The sequence below is a fragment of the Babylonia areolata genome, chromosome 9 (genome assembly GCF_041734735.1).
Source record: "Babylonia areolata isolate BAREFJ2019XMU chromosome 9, ASM4173473v1, whole genome shotgun sequence".
Lineage (NCBI taxonomy): Eukaryota > Metazoa > Mollusca > Gastropoda > Neogastropoda > Buccinidae > Babylonia > Babylonia areolata.
In genome coordinates, this window is record NC_134884.1 from 660001 (window position 1) to 682500 (window position 22500).

Genomic DNA, 22500 nt, shown 5'->3' on the forward strand with positions numbered 1-22500 from the left:
AATAAAAGAGACAGAATAACACACATAACAATGGCCTTCAAATAACAGACACAACAACACACATAACAATGGCCTTCAAATAAAAGAGACACAACAACACACATAACAATGGCCTTCAAATAAAAGAGACAGAATAACACACATAAAAGATCAGTTCGAGCTGTTTGGTTGTTCATGTGTGATGCTGACGAGGGAGTGTGTACAGTTATCTTCCTTTCTTAGGGGATGGAGAGTCATGTCCCCTGCCGCCCCTCTTTCTCCTCTGTCAACCTTCCTTTCACAACTCTGTCTGTGTGTCTCCATACTGATGGACGTCGTTTTATTTTTAATTTTTTATTTTTTATTATTTTTTTTTATACTAATGTTGGACAGTTGTTTACAACGTTCTGGTGTACGTGTTGAATAGGTGAATGTGTCCTATTCACATCATTCGTGTGTCTGTGGTCTGTGTGTCTGTGTGCCTGTGTGTCTGTGTGCCTACCTGCTTTAACTGCCCGATACTGAGACACTAAGCAATGTAAAACAGAAATGGAGTCTAGTACTATCAGCTATCAAATCAACACTAAGCAATGTAAAACAGAAATGGAGTCTAGTACTATCAGCTATCAAATCAACACTAAGCAATGTAAAACAGAAATGGGGTCTAGTACTATCAGCTATCAAATCAACACTAAGCAATATGAAACAGACATGTAGTTTGGCACTACAAGTTATGGAATCAAAGGCCTTCTAAAATAGAAATGTACTTTGGTACTAACAGTTATGAAATCAAAGGCTTTCTAAAATAGAAATGTAGTTTTAACAAAATATCACTTGCTGCAAGTTTGAATCTGATGTTTAATTTTGCATAAATCTTTTCTTCGATGTGTGTCCAGAAATCTTTTCTTCGATGTGTGTCCAGAAATCTTTTCTTCGATATATGTCCAGAAATCTTTTCTTCGATGTGTGTCCATAAATCTTTTCTTCGATGTGTGCCCAGAAATCTTTTCTTCGATGTGTGCCCAGAAATCTTTTCTCCGATGTGTGCCCAGAAATCTTTTCTCCGATGTGTGTCCAGAAATCTTTTCTGCGATGTGTGCCCAGAAATCTTTTCTTCGATGTGTGCCCAGAAATCTTTTCATCGATATATGTCCAGAAATCTTTTCTTCGATGTGTGTCCAGAAATCTTTTCTCCGATATATGTCCAGAAATCTTTTCTTCGATATATGTCCAGAAATCTTTTCTTCGATGTGTGTCCAGAAATCTTTTCTTCGATATATGTCCAGAAATCTTTTCTTCGATGTGTGTCCAGAAATCTTTTCTTCGATATATGTCCAGAAATCTTTTCTTCGATATATGTCCAGAAATCTTTTCTCCGATATATGTCCAGAAATCTTTTCTCCGATATATGTCCAGAAATCTTTTCTTCGATGTGTGCCCAGAAATCTTTTCTTCGATATATGTCCAGAAATCTTTTCTCCGATGTGTGTCCAGAAATCTTTTCTCCAATATATGTCCAGAAATCTTTTCTCCAATATATGTCCAGAAATCTTTTCTCCGATATATGTCCAGAAATCTTTTCTTCGATATATGTCCAGAAATCTTTTCTCCGATATATGCCCAGAAATCTTTTCTTCGATGTGTGCCCAGAAATCTTTTCATCGATGTGTGCCCAGAAGCCCCGTACTGTCGGACATAACGCAGAAAACGTGTTCAGTAAATTATGCCCATACAACAAGAGCATGTGTTGTTTTCTTTGATTTCCATTTTGTTTAGAATAACATTTGCAGGAAAATATTGTGCAAGTATTCCATTGGGTGATGAATAATATGGTTTGTTTTCACCAGTCTTTCCTCTGTAGCACACTGACCTGACAATATTCACACCAATATTCTGCACCAAAACTGAGGTGCACATGGAGTCACTGCTGTTGTTGGTTCTGGTTACACTTCATGTTCTCACTACATTCAATCCCTTTCTGTTCTGTGTTGTACCGACCTGCCTCACATGTACCTTTCTCCATTTCTCCTGTTTGGATCCACCAGACCCATGGTTTGGGAATCTACTTTATTGAAATGTTGTATCCAATAACTTCATTTGCTTTCTTGGTACCGAGCAAGTGCTGTATTTCTTCTCAGTAATCGATTTTCTTTGTGATGAATCATTTTTCCGACTTGTCCAATTCCTGAAAGAACACAGTTTAATTTTCTGGGTAATGTATTCAGTGAATTATTGAAAATGAACTGACTGTGTAAGTTGCTGCTGTTGACTTCTTTATGGGTTAGTACACTTACAGTTTTGCTTAGTACTTTATTTCGGACGACTTCTTTCCAAAACTCATTGTCTGTTCTGTCTGGTCCATAGATTTGTTGAACAGCTGCATGGGTGTTTCTTTGAATAAAGTTAGTTTAAATAACAGATACACACCCAGCTCGACTATCACAAAGAGACATGAGAATTACGGCGCCAACAACTATGGACCAACTGTTATATATCTATATCTATATCTATATACACACATATCCTGACGGACTGGATGAAGGTGAGTGACACAGTGGATGGCGCCATGGTGTTTCACCGCCTTGTCCTCACTCTCCTCAGCGTCAGCAGCGGGCGATGTTTGTGTGGAACAGTCAGATAGACATCTCTACAATCATGTGGTCCACAGCACACACAGAGAGACAGGGAAAGAGAGAGGGAGAGAGAGAGAGGGAGAGAGAGAGAGAGAGAGAGAGAGAGAACAAGAACAAGAACAAGAACAAAACTTTAATCTCCAGGCCTCCGGCCCCTAGAAAGAGGTCAAAAGTACAGGGAAAGAGAGAGAGAGGGAGAGAGAGAGGGAGAGGGAGGGGGAGAGGGAGGGGGAGAGAGAGGGAGAGGGAGGGGGAGAGAGAGAGAGAGAGAGAGAGAGAGGGAGAGAGAGAGAAAGAGGGAGAGAGGGAGAGAGAGAGAAAGAGGGAGAGAGGGAGAGAGAGAGAGAGAGGGAGAGAGAGAGAGAGAGAGAGAGAGAGAGGGAGAGCAGCGGGGTGGGGGAGGGGAGGGGGTGAGGGTGGGTAGAGAATGGGCGACTTTAGAGACAGCAATAAACAGAAATAAGTGTGAAAGGGGATTTGGTGTGGCATACCGTCACGTGACGGGTGGTGTGACGTGTTGTGTGAAGTGACCTGTGACCTCATGTGGTGTGACGTGTAGTGTGAAGTGACCTGTGACCTCATGTGGTGTGACGTGTAGTGTGAAGTGACCTGTGACCTCATGTAGTGTGACGTGTAGTGTGAAGTGACCTGTGACCTCATGTGGTGTGACGTGTAGTGTGAAGTGACCTGTGACCTCATGTGGTGTGACGTGTAGTGTGAAGTGACCTGTGACCTCATGTGGTGTGACGTGTAGTGTGAAGTGACCTGTGACCTCATGTGGTGTGACGTGTAGTGTGAAGTGACCTGTGACCTCATGTGGTGTGACGTGTAGTGTGAAGTGACCTGTGACCTCATGTGGTGTGACGTGTAGTGTGAAGTGACCTGTGACCTCATGTGGTGTGACGTGTAGTGTGAAGTGACCTGTGACCTCATGTGGTGTGACGTGTAGTGTGAAGTGACCTGTGACCTCATGTGGTGTGACGTGTAGTGTGAAGTGACCTGTGACCTCATGTGGTGTGACGTGTAGTGTGAAGTGACCTGTGACCTCATGTGGTGTGACGTGTAGTGTGAAGTGACCTGTGACCTCATGTGGTGTGACGTGTAGTGTGAAGTGACCTGTGACCTCATGTGGTGTGACGTGTAGTGTGAAGTGACCTGTGACCTCATGTGGTGTGACGTGTAGTGTGAAGTGACCTGTGACCTCATATGGTGTGACTCGATGTCATGTGGTGTCATCGGGTGTTGTGACGTCATGTGACGACGTGATCTCAGGTGACGTGTGGGTGTGACGGCACTGGATATGTGTGTGTGACGTGACGTGTGGGGTTTGACGTAGTGTAACGTGTGGGTGTGACGTGACGTGTGGGTGTGACGCGACGTGACATGTAGATGTGACGCGGCGTGACGTGTGGGTGTGACGTGATGTGACGTGTGGGTGTGACGTGAAGTGACGTGTGGGTGTGACGTGATGTGACGTGTGGGTGTGACGTGGCAGGATGACGGTGGAGCAACTCCGTAAGTGGATGCTGAAGAAGAGCCTGAAGGCAACCAAGAAGGACATCATTCCCATCATCCAGGTCAGTCCTTATGCTTCTTCTTCTTCTTCTGCTCCTCCTCCTCCTTCTTCTTCTGCTCCTCCTCCTCCTCTTTCTTCTTCTTCTTCTTCTTCTTTTCTTCTGCTTCTTCTTCTTCTTCTCTGTGAAGAGTCCTAAGGACGCCGCACAGAAGAACTGTTGACCACATTCCTCCAGGTGTGTGGGTTGTGTGTCAAAAGCCTGGTTCTCTGCACACGGTTTTCCTGTCCACTCTGCAGTGTTGTCAGTCCATCGGTTTTTCCGTCTCCCCCTCCGCCCCCCCTCCCTCAACAGTTCACACCCACGTTCACCCGTATGTATGAGTGGGGTTTTACGTGACTGACCGCTTTTTGCCCCGCCCGGTAAACAGCGGGCTGTTCGATCTGTTCAATGTGGGATCTTGTACACGTGTGTGTCGGGAAGCTTTCCCGTGTAGGTTTCTCTTTCTTTCTCATTTTCTTTCTTTATTTCTGGCTGTCTTCCTTTCTTTCTTTCCTTCCTTCCTTCTTCCTTCCTTCCTTCTTTCTTTCTTTCCTTCCTTCTTTCTTTCTTTCCTTCCTTCTTTCCCTCTTTCCTTCCTTCCTTCCTTATTTCCCTCCTTCCTTCCTTCCTTCTTTCCCTCTTTCCTTCCTTCCTTCCTTCTTTCCCTCCCTCCTTCCTTCCTTCCTTCTTTCCCTCTTTCCTTCCTTCCTTCTTTCCCTCCTTCCTTCCTTCCTTCTTTCCCTCTCTCTTTCTGCCTTTGTGAGTGAGGGAGTGTGTGTAGTGGTCATCCTGTTGCCATGTCCATGGTGTCTTGCAGCAACTGTGCCTCAGCGACACCCTCAAGTATGGCAGCTTTGTCAGTGTGGTCACGGAGATCATGACAGCTCAGAACGTGAGTGCTGCACACACACACACACACACACACACACACACACACACACACACACACACACACACACACACATGGACAAATAAGCAAATGCATATGTGGAAATACGCACGCACGGACACATGCATGCACACACATACCACACCACACCAAACCATCACACACACACACACACACACACACACACACACACACACTCTCTCTCTCTCTCTCTCTCTCTCTCTCTCTGTCACCACACACACACACACACACACACACACACACACACACACACACACACACACACACACACACACACACACACACACGTACAAATAAGCAAACGCATATATGGAAACACGCACGCACGCACACATACATGCACACACATGCCACAGCACACCACAGCACAGCACACCACACACACACACACACACACACACACACACACACACATTTATTCATTCATTTGATTATGGTCACGTGTTGTGTGATTCGTTATGTTATATTGGGTCGTGTGTTGTGTGATGTTGTCACGGGTCATGTGTTATGTGATATTGGGTCACGGGTCAAGTGTTGTGTGATATTGGGTCATGGGTCATGTGTTGTGTGATATTGGGTCATGGGTCACTCATTGTGTGATATAGGGTCATGGGTCATGTGTTGTGTGATATTGGGTCATGTGTTGTGTGATATTGGGTCATGGTTGAGTGATATTGGGTCATGGGTCGTGCATTGTGTGACATTGGGTTATGGGTCACTCGTTGTGTGATATTGGGTCATGGGTCGTGCATTGTGTGATATTGGGTCATGGGTCACTCGTGTGTTATGTGTTGTGTGATATTTTGTCATGTGTTGTGTGATATTGGGTCATGGGTCATGCGTTGTGTGATATTGGGTCATGTGTTGCGTGATCTTGGGTCATGGGTCACTCGGTGTGTGATACTGGGTCATGGGTCATGTGTTATGTGATACTGGGTCATGCGTTGTGTGGTATTGAGTCATGGGTCGCTCGTTGTGTGATACTGTGTCATGGGGCACTGTTGTGTGATACTGGGTCATGGGTCACTCGGTGTGTGATACTGGGTCATGGGTCGCTCGCTGTGTGATACTGGGTCATGGGTCACTCGCTGTGTGATACTGGGTCATGGGTCACTCGCTGTGTGATACTGGTTGTTGTGTGATATTGGGTCATGGGTCGCTCGTTGTGTGATACTGGGTCATGGGTCACTCGCTGTGTGATATTGGGTCATGGGTCACTCGCTGTGTGATACTGGGTCATGGGTCACTCGCTGTGTGATACTGGTTGTTGTGTGATATTGGGTCATGGGTCACTCGTTGTGTGATACTGGGTCATGGGTCACTCGCTGTGTGATACTGGGTCATGGGTCGCTCGTTGTGTGATACTGGTTGTTGTGTGATACTGGGTCATGGGTCACTCGCTGTGTGATATTGGGTCATGGGTCACTCGTTGTGTGATACTGGGTCATGGGTCGCTCGTTGTGATACTGGGTCATGGGTCACTCGCTGTGTGATACTGGTTGTTGTGTGATACTGGTTGTTGTGTGATACTGGTTGTTGTGTGCAGGTGATGAAACGAATGAGAAGCTACACGGTCACACACAATGGAGTGCTGTGAGTATGTGTGTGTGTGTGTGTGTGTGTGTGTGTGTGCGTGCGTGTGTGTGTGTGTGTGTGTGTGTGTGTGTGTGGTGTGATGGTGGTGTGTGTGTGTGTGTGGTGTGTGTGTGTGTGTGTGTGTGTGTGTGTGTGTGTGTGTGTGTGTGTGTGTTTTATTTCACGCATACGGCAATGTTGCTCACTTAATTTCATGTCTACTTTTCTCATGAAAAATTCCTAGTGTGACAGTATATGAATAGAATTAGATGAAATGGCACACACACACACACACACACACACACACACACACACACACACACACACACACACACACACACACACACACACACACACACACAGAGGTGTCCTCATGTTGACAGTTGTTTACTTTCAGGTGTGTCACACCAGGAACCTTCCTCAAGTTTCTCATACAGGAGCAGAATGTGAGTGTGTCTTTCCTCACTGGGATTGTGCTGCTGTGTGTGTGTGTGTGTGTGTGTGCATGCGCGCGCGCGTATTATGTTGTGTACACGTATTGTATTGCATTGTATTGTATTGTCTTGTCTTGTGTTGCATTGCATAGTATTGTCTTGTGTTGCATTGCATTGTATTGCATTGCATTGTTGTATTGTATTGCATTGTGTTGTATTATATTGCAATGCATTGCATTGCATTGTTGTATTGTGTTGTATTGAATTGTATTAAATTGTATTGTATTGTTGTATTGCATTGTGTTGTATTGTACCACTGCCCCCAGGAGATGAAGTGCACGGAGGCTGACGCCCAGGGAATCCTGGACCAGTTCTTTGAGGGCAAGGAGCCCCGGGTGTCCTCCAGTATCGCCATGGACCTGACTGAGGTGATGATGATGATGATGATGATGATGATGAGGAGGATGAGGATGATGATGATGATGGTGATGATGGTGATGATGGTGATGATGATGATGATGGTGATGATGGTGATGGTGATGGTGATGATGATGATGGTGATGATGATGGTGATGATGATGGTGATCGTGATGGTGATGATGAGGATGGTGATGATGATGATGAGGAGGATGGTGATGAGGATGGTGATGATGATGATGATTGTGAGGGCGATGATGATGGTGATGGTGGTGATGGTGATGATCATGATGATTGTGATGGTGGTGATGATGGTAATGATGATGATGATGATGGAGATGGTGATGATCATGATGATGGTGATGGTTGTGATGATAGTGATGGTGATGATGGTGGTGATTGTGATGGTGATGATGATGGTGATGGTGATGATGCTGGTGGTGGTGGTGGTGATTGTGATTTCATTTAATATCTTAAATTCTTAGTGATTAAAAAAAAAACTCTAATAGCCACAGTGTTTACACCAAATTTTAAAAGATTTCAGGGTTTTCATGAAATAACTGGTCCCACAATCTGACTGCAATATGCGTATATCTATCTATCTGTCTATCTGTCTATCTATGTATATATGTTGACGTATCCCATTGGGTGTGGTTTCAGTTTGAAGACTTCCTGTTTTCCCCAATGAACAGCGTGGTGAGGCCAGAGGTGTTCACGGTCCATCAGGACATGACCCAGCCTCTCACTGACTACTGGATCTCGTCCTCACACAACACGTCAGTCCTCTCTCCCCCACACCCTCCCCACCCCCTCTCTCTCTGTGTCTTTCTCTTATATTTTTCCTGTCTCTCCCCTCCTCTCTTCCCCCTCTCTCTCCTATTTCCCCCCCTCCCCTTCTCACTTCCCTTTCTCTCCTCTCTCTCTTCTCTCAATCTCCTCTCTCTCCCCGCCTCTCTTCCCTCTCTCTCTCTCTTCTCTCAATCTCCTCTCTCTCCCCGCCTCTGTTCCCTCTCTCTCTCTCTTCTCTCAATCTCATCTCTCTCTCTCCTACTTCCCTCTCTCCCCCCCTCCCCTCTCTCGTCTCTCTCTCTTCTCTCAATATTCTCTCTCTCTCCTCTCTCTCTCTCCTCTTTTCCCTCTTTCCCCCTCTCTCTGTCCCTTCTCTCTCTCCTCTCTCCCTCTCTCCACCTCATTCTCCTTACTCCTCTCTCCCTCCCTCCCTGTGTGTGTGTGTGTGTGTGTGTGTGTGTGTGTGTGTGTGTGTGTGTGTGTTGGACACAGTGTTGAAAAGGCTCACGTAAGAGATGAAAACTGAAACTTGAATATATGTCAAAGGAGACATCAATGTCAAGTTAAAGCCACCATACATTTCCTGGCGTCATCGCTTGTTAGCCTGACAGTGTTTTAATCTTACGCCAATGTCGTACTATCCGAGGAGTACTAATGGGATGACATTGCAATCACACAGGCATACAACTGGCTCTCTACCACAGAGAGAACTGACACAGATATATGTCTGTGCATTTGTAATGAGCGTGCCCGTCTCCCACACACAAAGATCTGATCTTTCAACCCCATCCATCCTAACTGACCTTCACCTGATCTTTCAACCCCGTCCATCCTAACTGGCCTTGACCTTTTTTGTTTGTCACCAGGTACCTGACGGGCAATCAGCTGACAGCGCCCTCTGACGAGCAGATGTACGCCCGCTGTCTGCGTATGGGCTGTCGCTGTCTGGAGTGTGAGTGTGCTCAGCAGCTGTCTGCAATCTTGATAGTGTGTGCTCAACAGCTGTCTGCAATCTTGATATTAGTGTGTGCTTACCAGCTGTCTGCCATAATGATTATGTTGATGCTAATGTGTGCTTACCAGCTGTCTGCCATAATGATTATGTTGATGCTAATGTGTGCTCAGCAGCTAGTCTGTCAACAAAGACAACGGTAATGCTGATACCAATGCGTGCTCAACAGCTGTCTAGCAGTAATGACAATGATAACGATATGTTGATACTAATGCCTTGTGAACGAAATCCATGGTGAACGATGGAAACGTCAGTGACCCTGGAGATGAGGACGCCGCCCAAAGGCAGACGCAACAGACGTGGCCGTACTGAGGGCAGGCAACAGCACGATAGTTCTCTCCTCCACTCTTTGTGGGTTTGACGCCTGATCGAGGTCCTGAAGACGCCTCTCCTCAAACGCCAGAACTCCATTTAGACAGCCAGAACTCCATGTAGACAGCCAGAACTCCATGTAGACAGCCAGAACTCCATGTAGACAGCCAGAACTCCATGCAGACAGCCAGACAGCCAGAACTCCATGCAGACAGCCAGAACTCCATGTAGACAGCCAGACAGCCAGAACTCCATGCAGACAGCCAGAACTCCATGCAGACAGCCAGACAGCCAGAACTCCATGCAGACAGCCAGAACTCCATGCAGACAGCCAGACAGCCAGAACTCCATGCAGACAGCCAGACAGCCAGAACTCCATGCAGACAGCCAGACAGCCAGAACTCCATGCAGACAGCCAGACAGCCAGAACTCCATGCAGACAGCCAGAACTCCATGCAGACAGCCAGACAGCCAGAACTCCATGCAGACAGCCAGACAGCCAGAACTCCATGCAGACAGCCAGACAGCCAGAACTCCATGCAGACAGCCAGACAGCCAGAACTCCATGTAGACAGCCAGACAGCCAGAACTCCATGTAGACAGCCAGAACTCCATGCAGACAGCCAGACAGCCAGAACTCCATGCAGACAGCCAGACAGCCAGAACTCCATGCAGACAGCCAGACAGCCAGAACTCCATGTAGACAGCCAGAACTCCATGTAGACAGCCAGAACTCCATGTAGACAGCCAGAACTCCATATAGACAGCCAGTCACCAGAACTCCAGTGGACAGCCAGTCACCAGAACTCCATGCAGACAGCAAGTCACCAGAACTCCATGCAGACAGCCAGTCACCAGACAGCCAAAACACCATGCAGACAGCCAGTCGTCAGAACTCCATGTAGACCGCCAGTCACCAGACAGCCAAAACACCATGCAGACAGCCAGTCAGCAGAACTCCATGTAGACCGCCAGTCACCAGACAGCCAAAACACCATGCAGACAGCCAGTCAGCAGAACTCCATGTAGACCGCCAGTCACCAGACAGCCAAAACACCATGCAGACAGCCAGTCAGCAGAACTCCATGCAGACAGCCAGTCACCAGAACTCCATGCAGACAGCCAGTCACCAGAACTCCATGCAGACAGCCAGTCAGCAGAACTCCATGCAGACAGCCAGTCACCAGACAGCCAAAACACCATGCAGACAGCCAGTCAGCAGAACTCCATGTAGACAGCCAATCACCAGACAGCCAAAACACCATGCAGACAGCCAGTCGTCAGAACTCCATGTAGACAGCCAGTCACCAGAACTCCATGCAGACAGCCAGTCAGCAGAACTCCATGCAGACAGCCAGTCACCAGAACTCCATGTAGACAGCCAGTCACCAGAACTCCATGCAGACAGCCAGTCACCAGAACTCCATGTAGACAGCCAGAACTCCATATAGACAGCCAGTCAGCAGAACTCCATGCAGACAGCCAGTCAGCAGAACTCCATGTAGACAGCCAGTCACCAGAACTCCATGCAGACAGCCAGTCAGCAGAACTCCATGTAGACAGCCAATCACCAGAACTCCATGTAGACAGCCAATCACCAGAACGCCATGCAGACAGCCAGTCAGCAGAACTCCATGTAGACAGCCAGTCACCAGAACTCCATGTAGACAGCCAGTCACCAGAACTCCATGCAGACAGCCAGTCAGCAGAACTCCATGTAGACAGCCAGTCACCAGAACTCCATGCAGACAGCCAGTCACCAGAACTCCATGCAGACAGCCAGTCAGCAGGCGGTGCGGTCAGTGACCAGGGTTTCCCTCTGGAGGAAGGGAATGCTGCAGGCCCTGGGGGAAGCTTTCAGGCAGTTCTTGGAGACTGTCAATGATGATGATGATGATAACAACACGGTCACCACCATTCATATTATGACAGTTATCACTGACATCGTCAGCCTCACTGTCCGTACCATGCTCATCATCTGTGCCACGGCCACCAACATCAACATCAACATCATCATCATCACTGGCATCATCATCGCCACCATCACCATACCGCCCTGACAGTCGTCACAAGCAAATCAGTGTACTTCGGACATATAAAAATACAAAAAACAAAACAAAAACAAAACAAAACAAAACAAAAAACCACACACACACACACACACACACACACACACACACACACACACACACACACACACACACACACACACACACACAACCACACACACACACACACACACACACACACACACACAAAGCAATCCAGTTTCCAGAATATCTGGACCAAAACGGCAGATGACATTTCCAAGCTCACTGACTGTACGGAAATCCTAAATGTTTGAATGTAACTGCCGAGTGCCAATTCTGAGCCTTGTGAGTAATTTACCAATCACATGAAAATACAGACATAATGACAGTGAACACCTGTGTGTGTGTGTGTGTGTGTGTGTGTGTGTGGCAGTGGACTGTTTTGATGGCAGTGACGGTGAGCCCATCATCACCCACGGCAAGACGCTCGTCTCCAAAATCAAGGTCGCTGACGTCCTCAAGGTCATCAAGGACAACGCCTGGCAGACCTCCGAGTAAGCTCCCCTGACGTTCCCTTCCACGTGACTTGTTCTGGCAGCGGCAACACTAAGCGGCGGCACAAGTGTTGAAGATTTTGATTGGCTGGCTTTCGTTTTCTGTTCAGAAACAAATGATTGTAGTGTACTGTACTGGGTTGTGTCGTGTCGCTTTGTATTGTATTGTATTGTATTGTATTGTATTAACACCGAAGATTTGTCTACGTGAAATTCGGGCTGCTCTCCCCATGGAGAACGCGTCACAACATTGCATCGCCTTTCAGTACCGTACCGTACCGTACCCAACTATACCATGCCATACCATTTCATACCATACCTTACCATACCGTACCGTACCCAACTATACCATGCCATACCATTTCATACCATACCTTACCATACCGTACCATACCCAACTATACCATGCCATACCATTTCATACCGTACCTTACCATACCGTACCGTACCCAACTATACCATGCCATACCATTTCATACCGTACCTTACCATACCGTACCGTGCCCAACTATACCATTTCATACCGTACCTTACCATACCGTACCATACCATACCATACCCATACCATTTCATACCGTACCTTACCCAACTATGCCATGCCATACCATTTCATACCGTACCTTACCCAACTATGCCATGCCATACCATTTCATACCGTACCTTACCATACCGTACCTTACCCAGCTATGCCATGCCATACCATTTCATACCGTACCTTACCATACCGTACCTTACCCAACTATACCATGCCATACCATTTCATACCGTACCTTACCATACCGTACCTTACCATACCGTACCGTGCTGCAAAGTGCAGTACAAAGAAACACAAGACAGCAACACAACACAACACTCACCAATACAATACAATACAATACAATACAATACAATGTTATGTGATGTAATGCCACGCCACGCCACATCAAACGACACGACACAACACAACACGACACACCACACCACATCAAACGACACGACACAACACAACACAACACACCACACCACATCAAACGACACGACACAACACAACACGACACACCACACCACATCAAACGACACACCACACAACACCACATCACATCAAACGACACAACACAACACGACACACCACACCACACCACACCACATCAAACGACACAACACGACACACCACACCACACCACACCACACCACATCACACGACACACGACACACCACACCACATCAAACGACACAACACGACATACCACGACACACCACACCACACCACATCACACCACATCAAACGACACAACACGACACACCACACCACACCACATCAAACGACACAACACGACATACCACGACATACCACGACACACCACACCACACCACACGACACGACACGACACACCACACCACACCACATCAAACGACACAACACGACATACCACGACACACCACACCACATCACACCACATCAAACGACACAACACGACATACCACGACACACCACACCACACCACATCACACCACATCAAACGACACAACACGACACGACACACACCACACCACACCACACCACACCACATCACACCACACCGAACAACACAACACTACACTACACTATGGCTGCCCTTTGTGCAGGTACCCCATCGTCAGGTCTATTGTGCAGGTACCCCATCACCCTGTCTATTGTGCAGGTACCCCATCACCCTGTCTATTGTGCAGGTACCCCATCGTCAGGTCTATTGTGCAGGTACCCCATCACCCTGTCTATTGTGCAGGTACCCCATCGTCAGGTCTATTGTGCAGGTACCCCATCACCCTGTCTATTGTGCAGGTACCCCATCGTCAGGTCTATTGTGCAGGTACCCCATCACCCTGTCTATTGTGCAGGTACCCCATCACCCTGTCTATTGTGCAGGTACCCCATCACCCTGTCTATTGTGCAGGTACCCCATCACCCTGTCTATTGTGCAGGTACCCCATCGCCCTGTCTATTGTGCAGGTACCCCATCGTCAGGTCTATTGTGCAGGTACCCCATCGTCAGGTCTATTGTGCAGGTACCCCATCACCCTGTCTATTGTGCAGGTACCCCATCACCCTGTCTATTGTGCAGGTACCCCATCGTCAGGTCTATTGTGCAGGTACCCCATCACCCTGTCTATTGTGCAGGTACCCCATCACCCTGTCTATTGTGCAGGTACCCCATCATCCTGTCTATTGTGCAGGTACCCCATCACCCTGTCTATTGTGCAGGTACCCCATCACCCTGTCTATTGTGCAGGTACCCCATCACCCTGTCTATTGTGCAGGTACCCCATCGTCAGGTCTATTGTGCAGGTACCCCATCACCCTGTCTATTGTGCAGGTACCCCATCACCCTGTCTATTGTGCAGGTATCCCATCATCCTGTCTATTGTGCAGGTATCCCATCGTCAGGTCTATTGTGCAGGTACCCCATCATCCTGTCTATTGTGCAGGTATCCCATCGTCAGGTCTATTGTGCAGGTACCCCATCACCCTGTCTATTGTGCAGGTACCCCATCACCCTGTCTATTGTGCAGGTACCCCATCGTCAGGTCTATTGTGCAGGTACCCCATCACCCTGTCTATTGTGCAGGTACCCCATCGTCAGGTCTATTGTGCAGGTACCCCATCACCCTGTCTATTGTGCAGGTACCCCATCACCCTGTCTATTGTGCAGGTATCCCATCATCCTGTCTATTGTGCAGGTATCCCATCGTCAGGTCTATTGTGCAGGTACCCCATCATCCTGTCTATTGTGCAGGTATCCCATCGTCAGGTCTATTGTGCAGGTACCCCATCACCCTGTCTATTGTGCAGGTACCCCATCACCCTGTCTATTGTGCAGGTACCCCATCGTCAGGTCTATTGTGCAGGTACCCCATCACCCTGTCTATTGTGCAGGTACCCCATCGTCAGGTCTATTGTGCAGGTACCCCATCACCCTGTCTATTGTGCAGGTACCCCATCGTCAGGTCTATTGTGCAGGTACCCCATCACCCTGTCTATTGTGCAGGTACCCCATCACCCTGTCTATTGTGCAGGTACCCCATCGCCCTGTCTATTGTGCAGGTACCCCATCACCCTGTCTATTGTGCAGGTACCCCATCGCCCTGTCTATTGTGCAGGTACCCCATCGTCAGGTCTATTGTGCAGGTACCCCATCGTCAGGTCTATTGTGCAGGTACCCCATCACCCTGTCTATTGTGCAGGTACCCCATCACCCTGTCTATTGTGCAGGTACCCCATCGTCAGGTCTATTGTGCAGGTACCCCATCACCCTGTCTATTGTGCAGGTACCCCATCACCCTGTCTATTGTGCAGGTACCCCATCACCCTGTCTATTGTGCAGGTACCCCATCGTCAGGTCTATTGTGCAGGTACCCCATCACCCTGTCTATTGTGCAGGTACCCCATCACCCTGTCTATTGTGCAGGTATCCCATCATCCTGTCTATTGTGCAGGTATCCCATCGTCAGGTCTATTGTGCAGGTACCCCATCATCCTGTCTATTGTGCAGGTATCCCATCGTCAGGTCTATTGTGCAGGTACCCCATCACCCTGTCTATTGTGCAGGTACCCCATCACCCTGTCTATTGTGCAGGTACCCCATCGTCAGGTCTATTGTGCAGGTACCCCATCACCCTGTCTATTGTGCAGGTACCCCATCGTCAGGTCTATTGTGCAGGTACCCCATCACCCTGTCTATTGTGCAGGTACCCCATCACCCTGTCTATTGTGCAGGTATCCCATCATCCTGTCTATTGTGCAGGTATCCCATCGTCAGGTCTATTGTGCAGGTACCCCATCATCCTGTCTATTGTGCAGGTATCCCATCGTCAGGTCTATTGTGCAGGTACCCCATCACCCTGTCTATTGTGCAGGTACCCCATCACCCTGTCTATTGTGCAGGTACCCCATCGTCAGGTCTATTGTGCAGGTACCCCATCACCCTGTCTATTGTGCAGGTACCCCATCGTCAGGTCTATTGTGCAGGTACCCCATCACCCTGTCTATTGTGCAGGTACCCCATCGTCAGGTCTATTGTGCAGGTACCCCATCACCCTGTCTATTGTGCAGGTACCCCATCACCCTGTCTATTGTGCAGGTACCCCATCATCCTGTCTATAGAGAACCACCTGTCTCTGCCTCAGCAGCGCTATCTGGCCAGTCTTCTACAGGACATCTTCAAAGGTCAGTCAGTCTGCATGGCAGCACGACAAAAGTCATGTTGCAGCATGCACAAGGTGTGAAAGAGACCCCCGGCCCCCACTCCCCCCCCCTCCCCGCCCCCTCACTTCATTATGATTTTGTGGTGTTTGTGTACACATCTTTCATTGTTTTGGTGTCTGTGTACACGTCATTGTTTTGGTGTCTGTGTAAATGTCATTGTGTTGGTGTCTGTGTACACGTCACTGTTTTGGTGTCTGTGTACACGTCATTGTGTTGGTGTCTGTGTACACGTCATTGTTTTGGTGTCTGTGTACACGTCATTGTGTTGGTGTCTGTGTAAACGTCATTGTGTTGGTGTCTGTATACACGTCATTGTTTTGGTGTCTGTGTACATGTCATTGTGTTGGTGTCTGTGTAAACATTGTTTTGGTGTCTGTGTACACGTCATTGTTTTGGTGTGTGTGTACACGTCACTGTTTTGGTGTCTGTGTTCACGTCATTGTTTTGGTGTCTGTGTACACATCTTTCCAGGCTTTGGTCAGTATGCTGTTGTGTCCTTCAACACTTTGATTTCCCTCACTCCACCCAGGTGTGAATGGCTGCCTCACTTGGTTGGGGAACAGGGCGGATAGAGAGAGCTGGGCCCTGCCAACCAATGCCCAGCTCAAGGCACAGTGGCCCCCGTGGTCTAACAGACTATGGGATATTTTAACCTGTAACCTTTTTAACACACCCTTTTGTATGGTGGACCATCTGACTGCTGGTATTTGTCCACTAACTGCTTTGATACATCCGTGTGTGTGTGTGTGTGTGTGTGTGTGTTACAGACGAACTGTTGAAGGAGCCAGTGGACCCCAAGGAAACAGAGATGCCGTCACCAGAACAACTCAAACGGAAGATCATTATCAAGGTACGCTGTCATCACGCCTGTCTTTACGTCTCTGTCTCTCTCTGTCCGTCTCTATAATCCATCTGTCTCTGTATCACTCTATCTTCTCTCTCGCCCTCTCCCTCTCTCAGTCTCTGTTTCTCTCTCAGACTCTCTGTGTGTGTCTCTATCCCCACTCTTTCTCGGAAGCTCTGTCTCTTTCTTTTTCTCTTCCCTCTCTTTGTTTTCTCTCTCTCTCTCACTCCATGTTCTCTCTCCTTCCCTTTGTCTGTCCTGTTTCCCCTCTCTGTGGTCCCTCTCTTTGTTCTCTCTCTCTGGTCCCTCTCTTTGTTTTCTCTCTCTGTGGTCCCTCTCTTTGTTTTCTCTCTCTGTGGTCCCTCTCTTTGTTTTCTCTCTCTCTGGTCCCTCTCTTTGTTTTCTCTCTCTCTGGTCCCTCTCTTGGTTTTCTCTCTCTCTGGTCCCTCTCTTTGTTTTCTCTCTCTCTGGTCCCTCTCTTTGTTTCCCCTCTCTCTGGTCCCTCTCTTTGTTTCCCCTCTCTCTGGTCCCTCTCTTGGTTTTCTCTCTCTGTGGTCCCTCTCTTTGTTTTCTCTCTCTCTGGTCCCTCTCTTTGTTTTCTCTCTCTGTGGTCCCTCTCTTTGTTTTCTCTCTCTCTGGTCCCTCTCTTTGTTTTCTCTCTCTGTGGTCCCTCTCTTTGTTTTCTCTCTCTGGTCCCTCTCTTGGTTTTCTCTCTCTCTGGTCCCTCTCTTGGTTTTCTCTCTCTCTGGTCCCTCTCTTGGTTTTCTCTCTCTCTGGTCCCTCTCTTTGTTTTCTCTCTCTGTGGTCCCTCTTTGTTTCCCCTCTCTCTGGTCCCTCTCTTGGTTTTCTCTCTCTCTGGTCCCTCTCTTTGTTCTCTCTCTCTCTGGTCCCTCTCTTTGTTTTCTCTCTCTGTGGTCCCTCTCTTTGTTTTCTCTCTCTGTGGTCCCTCTCTTTGTTTTCTCTCTCTCTGGTCCCTCTCTTTCTCTGTCCTGCAGTCTCCCTTATTTCTTCTTCTCTCTACCTGTCTTTCTCACTCCCCTTTCTTCTCTCTCTGTGTCTCTCTTCACTCTCTCCCCATTTCACTTTCTATCTCCCTCACTCTGTTCTCTCTCTCTCTCTCCCTCCCCCCTCTCTCCTTTCTATAATTCTCTGTCCTTCCCCTCTCTCTCCTCTCTCTCTCCCTTCCTCCCCCTCTCTCTCCTCCCTCTCTCCCTTCTTCCCCCTCTCTCTCTTCTCTCTCGTTCTACCCCTATCTCTTTCTGTCTCTCTCACTCACCATCTCACTCTCCCCTCCCTCTCTCCCTCCTTCCCCCTCTCTCTCCCTCCCTCCCTCCCCCTCTGCCCCATCTCTCCTTCCCTCTCTCTTTCTCTCTCCCTCCCTCCCTCACCCTCTCTCTCCGTCTCTCTCTCTCACCCCACTCTCTGTCCCCTTCTCTCTCTCTCTCTCTCTCTCTCTCTCTCTCTCTCTCTCTCTCCATCCCCCCTTCCCTCCTCTCTCCATCACACTGTGAACTTGTGGTGTTGCAGGACAAGAAGTTGGCAGGTTCTGGTGACACGGATGACTTTCAACAAGGTAATGATAATGATGATAATGCATAGTGCATAATTACAAGGTAATGATAATGTTTATAATGAATAGTGCATAATTACAAGATGATGATAATGTTTATAAGGAATGGTGCATAATTACAAGGTAATGATAATGATGATAATGAATAGTGCACAATTATTTATATACAGCGCTCCGAATCCTCTCAAAGCACTTTTACTGTCATACGTCAAACACACAGACCACAAGAACACACACACACACACACACACACACACACAGAGCATTAGCCACTGTGCGCCGGCATTTTGGTTGAACAAAGCGACCCTCTTTTAAAAAACAAAACAAAAAAAACAGCAACAAAAAGAACACACGTTTGGAAACAACTGGGGAAATCTAGGGGAAACAACTGCATGTTAGAAAATGGTAATCTGAAATTGTGTGGTTTCTCTTCAGTGGACCGTCACATAGTGCATTAACAAAAATCGTATTATATTGTATTTATTGTATTGTATTGCGTTGCATTGCATTGCGTTGTATTGTATTGTACTGCATTGAGTTGTATTGCATTGTATTACTCTTTTGTCACATGTGTGAGATCCAGGCTGCTCTCCCCAGTGAGTGTGTCGCAATAGTGAGATCCAGGCTGCTCTCCCCAGTGAGTGTGTCGCAATAGTGAGATCCAGGCTGCTCTCCCCAGTGAGTGTGTCGCAATAGTGAGATCCAGGCTGCTCTCCCCAGTGAGTGTGTCGCAATAGTGAGATCCAGGCTGCTCTCCCCAGTGAGTGTGTCGCAATAGTGAGATCCAGGCTGCTCTCCCCAGTGAGTGTGTCGCAATAGTGAGATCCAGGCTGCTCTCCCCAGTGAGTGTGTCGCAATAGTGAGATCCAGGCTGCTCTCCCCAGTGAGTGTGTCGCAATAGTGAGATCCAGGCTGCTCTCCCCAGTGAGTGTGTTGCAATAGTGAGAGCACTTGTACTTCTTTCTGCCTGGAAGTGTTTTTGTTTTCCCTATCAAAGTGGATTTTTCTGTGTGATTTTGTCAGGGACAACCTTTTGTTGCCATGGGTCCTTTAACGTGCGTTTAGTGCATGCTGCATACGGGACCTCGGTTTATCATCTCATCCGAAATGACTAGTGTCCAGACCACCCGTCAATGTCTAGTGGAAGGGGAGAAAACTCTGGTGAATGTGGGATTCGAACTAGTGCGCTGGGATTGTGTTGCTTCCTGGCGGACTCGCTATCTCCAGTCGTACATCAGGTCAAGGGGGAAGGTGGTAAAGTGGTTACGACGTTCACCTGGCAACGCAGTGTTCGTGAGGGTGTGGGTTCTATTCCCGCTCTCGCCCTTTCTCCCATGCTGGACAGGAAAATCAGTCTGAGCATCCAGTCAGTCTGATGAGACGTTAAACCGAGGTCCCTTGTGCAGCACACATGTGGCGCACTAAAAAAACAACAACAAAGAACCGATGGCAACAAAAGCGTCGTCCTCTGGGAAAACATTCTGTAGAAGAAATCCACTCAGATATGCACACCATTTTATGCTTGCACTCAAGGCCTGACTAAGCGCGATGGGTTATTTTGTTGATCATGGATTTGTCCGAACGCAGTGACGCCTCCTTGAGAAGTGAAAGTGGAAGTAAAAGTGAAAGTGAAAGTGGAGCAATGACCTGTTCTGTGGCCGTGTGCAGGGCAGCGGGACGCCAGCAAAACCGGAACTCTGATGATGAAGGACCCGGATGATCAGGTGAGCAACTGACGTTCTGTCTCCCTGCCTTAGAAACTGGGAGTGCCTGGCTGTCTGGCTGGCTGGCTGGCTGTCTGGCTGGCTGGCTGGCTGGCTGGCTGGCTGTCTGGCTGTCTGTCTGACTGGCTGTCTGGCTGGCTGGCTGGCTGGCTGGCTGTCTGGCTGGCTGTCTGTCTGGCTGTCTGTCTGTCTGTCTGGCTGGCTGGCTGGCTGGCTGGCTGTCTGGCTGGCTGTCTGCGTCTCTGTCTATGCGTCTCTCTAGTATTCTCTCTCTCGTTTCTTTTTTATCTGTCTCTATGTCTTTCTTTCTGTCTGTCTGTGTCTGTCTGTCTATCTGTCTGTCTGCCTGTCTCTCTTTTCTCAACCTCCCTCTCTGTCTCACACACAGTTTTCAAGTAACCGCGTCCCCCACCCCCTCTCTGTTTGTCTGTCTCTGTCTCTGTCTCTCTCTTTTCTCAGCCTCCCTCTCTGTCTCACACACAGATTTCGAGTAACCGCGTCCCCCCACCCCCTCTCTGTCTGTCTGTCTGTCTGTCTCCCTCCGTCCCTCCCTCTCCCTCCTCTCCCTCCCTTTCCCTCTCTCTCTGTATATATTTCAACATATTGTTACAATTTTATGCCAGTGGCAGTTGATGTCAACAGGACTGTGATGTATTGTTGATGGCGCACAGTCTGTCATGCTGTGTCGTTGACAGAAGTGTGACGTGTTGTTGACAGAAATATGACGTGTTGTTGACATAAGTGTGACGTGTTGTTGACAGAAATATGACGTGTTGTTGACAGAAGTGGTCCCCATTCACTGTGTTGTTGACAGGAGTGCGACGTGTTGTTGACAGAATTGTGACGTGTCGTTGACAGAAGTGTGACATGTCGTTGACAGACATGTGACGTGTTGACAGGAGTGCGACGTGTTGTTGACAGAAGTGTGACGTGTTGTTGACAGAAGTGTGACGTGCTGTTGACAGAAGTGTGACGTGTCGTTGACAGAAGTGTGACGTGTTGTTGACAGAAGTGTGACGTGCTGTTGACAGAAGTGTGACGTGTTGTTGACAGAAGTGTGACGTGTTGTTGACAGAAGTGTGACGTGTTGTTGACAGAAGTGTATGTGACGTGTTGTTGACAGAATTGTGACGTGTTGTTGACAGAAGTGTGACGTGTTGTTGACAGAAGTATGTGTGACGTGTTGTTGACAGAAGTGTGACGTGTTGTTGACAGAAGTGTATGTGACGTGTTGTTGACAGAAGTGTGATGTGTTGTTGACAGAAGTGTGACGTGTTGTTGACAGAAGTGTATGTGACGTGTTGTTGACAGAAGTGTGACGTGTTGTTGACAGAAGTGTATGTGACGTGTTGTTGACAGAAGTGTATGTGACGTGTTGTTGACAGAAGTGTGACGTGTTGTTGACAGAAGTGTGACGTGTTGTTGACAGAAGTGTATGTGACGTGTTGTTGACAGAAGTGTGACGTGTTGTTGACAGAAGTGTATGTGACGTGTTGTTGACAGAAGTGTATGTGACGTGTTGTTGACAGAAGTGGTCGGAATTCACTGTGGGGCTGACCGACAGCACCTTCTTCTACACCAACGCCGCTGACGATGACGAGCTTGAGGATGCTGAGGAGGACATCAACTATGACGAGTACTTCCACGTGAGTCTTGTCTGTCCGTCTGTCGGTCTGTCTGTCTGTCACACACACACACACACACACACACACACACATACATACACAACCAAATCCCACTTCCACCCCACACCCACCCACATTTTTGGCGTTGCTTTTCTGTTTGCTGTGGATATGTACAAATGTCATAATAATGACTAATATGCGCGATTGTGTGTGTGTGTGTGTGTGTGTGTGTGTATGTGTGTGTGTATGTGTGTGTGTGTGTGTGTGTGTGTGTGTGTGTGTCCCGGGAGGCAGGAAGTGGAGAGTGACGAGGA

General features: G+C 48.1%; 1 protein-coding gene across 4 annotated transcripts in view; it reads left to right on the forward strand.

Annotated features, from left to right (window-relative positions):
* LOC143285975 (1-phosphatidylinositol 4,5-bisphosphate phosphodiesterase gamma-1-like) overlaps positions 1 to 22500 on the forward strand; it is a 71679-nt gene that overhangs the window by 22726 nt on the left and 26453 nt on the right. For all 4 annotated transcript variants that reach the window (XM_076593432.1, XM_076593433.1, XM_076593434.1 and 1 more), the window contains 14 exons: positions 4108 to 4189; positions 4986 to 5060; positions 6625 to 6671; positions 7051 to 7099; positions 7414 to 7515; positions 8165 to 8280; positions 9160 to 9245; positions 12081 to 12201; positions 16299 to 16384; positions 17191 to 17273; positions 18795 to 18840; positions 20506 to 20561; positions 22091 to 22207; positions 22481 to 22500. The exon at positions 22481 to 22500 is cut by the window's right edge and continues 228 nt beyond it. In XM_076593432.1, coding sequence (XP_076449547.1) covers positions 4108 to 4189; positions 4986 to 5060; positions 6625 to 6671; positions 7051 to 7099; positions 7414 to 7515; positions 8165 to 8280; positions 9160 to 9245; positions 12081 to 12201; positions 16299 to 16384; positions 17191 to 17273; positions 18795 to 18840; positions 20506 to 20561; positions 22091 to 22207; positions 22481 to 22500 — 1086 coding nt within the window. The remainder of the gene's footprint in view (positions 1 to 4107; positions 4190 to 4985; positions 5061 to 6624; positions 6672 to 7050; positions 7100 to 7413; positions 7516 to 8164; positions 8281 to 9159; positions 9246 to 12080; positions 12202 to 16298; positions 16385 to 17190; positions 17274 to 18794; positions 18841 to 20505; positions 20562 to 22090; positions 22208 to 22480) is intronic.